We start from the raw sequence: 2,456 nt of genomic DNA on the forward strand, positions 1-2,456 counted from the left end.
TCGCGTTACTCCTTTATTATTATTGTTTTGTTTTCCGACTTTTTGCCGCCGCCGCCCTGCTTTCGCGCGGCGCTCCTCTGCGGCGGTGCTGTGGGACGGTTTGTTCTGCAAAAACATCAGCAAAGCTTTTTATTGCGCGAGGCATCACTAACAGCACAAAACAACGCCAAAACAGCAAATGAGCTCCTGGAAAGTCCCCATGTCGACCCACGCGGGTCTCGTCGTCAACCCCATCCGTACCATCTCGGACAACGCGAAGGTGTCGCCATCCCCCAAGCCGATCATTAAGCTCTCCGTCGGCGACCCGACGCTCGACAAGAACCTTCTCACGCCGCAAAGCCACATCAAGAAGCTTAACGAGGTGGCGAACTCGCAGGATTGGAACGGCTACCTCCCAGTCGCGGGGGCGCCGGAGGCCCGCGAGGCCATCGCGACGTGGTGGCGCGACACGTTTGTCCACAATAAGCATCTGAAGAGCTCAATCGTGAAGGATAACGTGGTGGTCTGCTCCGGCGGCTCGCATGGCATTCTCATGGCCATCACGGCGGTCTGCGACGCGGGCGACTACGTCCTGGTGCCCAAGCCGGGCTTCCCCCACTACGAGACAGTGTGCAAGGCGTACGGCATCGGCATGCACTTTTACACCTGTCGGGCGGACAAGGACTGGGAGGCCGACCTGGACGAGATTCGGCGACTCAAGGACGACAAGACGAAGCTGATTGTGATGACGAACCCGTCCAACCCGTGCGGCAGCAACTTCCGCCGCAAGCACGTCGAGGAGCTCGTGCGGCTTGCCGAGGAGCTGCACTTGCCCATGTTCGCGGACGAGATCTACGCCGGCATGGTCTTCAAGGGCAAGGACCCCAACGCGACATTCACCTCTGTGGCCGACTTTGACTCCACGGTGCCGCGTGTGATTTTGGGCGGCACCGCGAAGAACCTCGTTGTTCCAGGCTGGCGTCTGGGCTGGCTGCTCTACGTTGACCCACACGGCACGGGCCGCGGGTTCCTGGAGGGCCTGAAGCGCGTGTCGATGCTGGTCTGCGGACCCAACACCCTCACGCAGGGCGCCGTCGCCGAGGCGCTCCTTCACACCCCGCAGGAGTACTTTGACGGGAACGTTCGCATGATTGAGGAGAGTGCCATGTACCTCTACGAGCACCTCGCTCACTGCTTCGGCGTGGTGCCGACGATGCCGCAGGGGGCGATGTACATCTTTTCCAAAATCGAGTTGGAGAAGTTCAAGGACATAAAGACAGACGTGGAGTTCTTTGAGAAGTTGCTGGAGGAGGAGAACGTTCAGGTGCTGCCTGGAAGCATCTTCAATTTGCCGGGCTTCATGCGGGTGACGACGACGCGGCCTGTTTCGGTGTACCGTGAAGCAGTGGAGCGCATCAAGGCGTTCTGCCAGCGCCACGCCGCGTAGGGGGCGCAGGCTCTCTTTTTTAATGGGGCGCTTCTTTCGCACGTTGGAGTGTTTAATTACTTCCCTTCTGACCTCTGCTGGCGCCGATGCCTTTGTGTTCTGCGCGTGAGGAGGGGCCAGAACTGCGCTTCTGGTCGGGGTTCTTTTCCCTGTTGTGAGTGGGGGGGGGGAATTGTTATTTTCTTCAAGCGCTACGTGCGGGCGGGTTTTTTTTTTGAGTTTGTCCCATGATTTTTTCTTCCATTGTTTTTGTTTGTTTTTATTTTTACTTCCCGCCTAGCGAAGAGGTGGGGCGGCGCCCTCTTCGTCGACCAAAATTACAGGTAACTTGATTGTTGATAAGCGCAGTAATTGTTTTTCAAGACGTTCATTACTTATTTTTCTATGGTGGGCAGACCTCCCTTGTCCCCTCCCAGCACTTCTCTGCTTGAAATGCCGCCCCTGCGGCTCCCTGCGTGGTGCCTGCTTGTGTGTCTACGCCTCTGTCGCTGCGCCTGCGCGTGTCGCGTCGTGTCGCGTTACTCCTTTATTATTATTGTTTTGTTTTCCGACCTTTTTGCCGCCGCCGCCCTGCTTTCGCGCGGCGCTCCTCTGCGGCGGTGCTGTGGGACGGTTTGTTCTGCAAAAACATCAGCAAAGCTTTTTATTGCGCGAGGCATCACTAACAGCACAAAACAACGCCAAAACAGCAAATGAGCTCCTGGAAAGTCCCCATGTCGACCCACGCGGGCCTCGTCGTCAACCCCATCCGTACCATCTCGGACAACGCGAAGGTGTCGCCATCCCCCAAGCCGATCATTAAGCTCTCCGTCGGCGATCCGACGCTCGACAAGAACCTTCTCACGCCGCAAAGCCACATCAAGAAGCTTAACGAGGTGGCGAACTCGCAGGATTGGAACGGCTACCTCCCAGTCGCGGGGGCGCCGGAGGCCCGCGAGGCCATCGCGACGTGGTGGCGCGACACGTTTGTCCACAATAAGCATCTGAAGAGCTCAATCGTGAAGGATAACGTGGTGGTCTGCTCCGGCGG

At 57.8% G+C, this 2,456-nt stretch overlaps 2 protein-coding genes across 2 annotated transcripts in view, besides 2 other annotated features; both read left to right on the forward strand.

Annotated features, from left to right (window-relative positions):
* Positions 1–178: 178 nt before the first annotated feature.
* Positions 179–1,426, forward strand: Tco025E_09807 (tyrosine aminotransferase; the record flags this gene model as incomplete). Its single annotated transcript, XM_029376614.1, has 1 exon — positions 179–1,426. One exon carries the CDS (start codon positions 179–181, stop codon positions 1,424–1,426), a length of 1,248 nt encoding a protein of 415 aa, XP_029223270.1.
* Positions 1,427–1,631: 205 nt separating this feature from the next.
* Positions 1,632–1,693: a microsatellite.
* A 217-nt stretch (positions 1,694–1,910) lies between these two features.
* Positions 1,911–1,945: a microsatellite.
* Positions 1,946–2,118: 173 nt separating this feature from the next.
* The window catches only part of Tco025E_09808 (tyrosine aminotransferase), a gene marked incomplete at both ends in the record, with an annotated part of 657 nt that continues 319 nt past the window's right edge, over positions 2,119–2,456 (forward strand). The window contains one exon of the mRNA XM_029376615.1: positions 2,119–2,456. This exon is cut by the window's right edge and continues 319 nt beyond it. Coding sequence (XP_029223271.1) covers positions 2,119–2,456 — 338 coding nt within the window.

This window comes from Trypanosoma conorhini, assembly GCF_003719485.1.
Source record: "Trypanosoma conorhini strain 025E chromosome Unknown Tco_14.4_contig_01297, whole genome shotgun sequence".
Classification (NCBI taxonomy): domain Eukaryota; phylum Euglenozoa; class Kinetoplastea; order Trypanosomatida; family Trypanosomatidae; genus Trypanosoma; species Trypanosoma conorhini.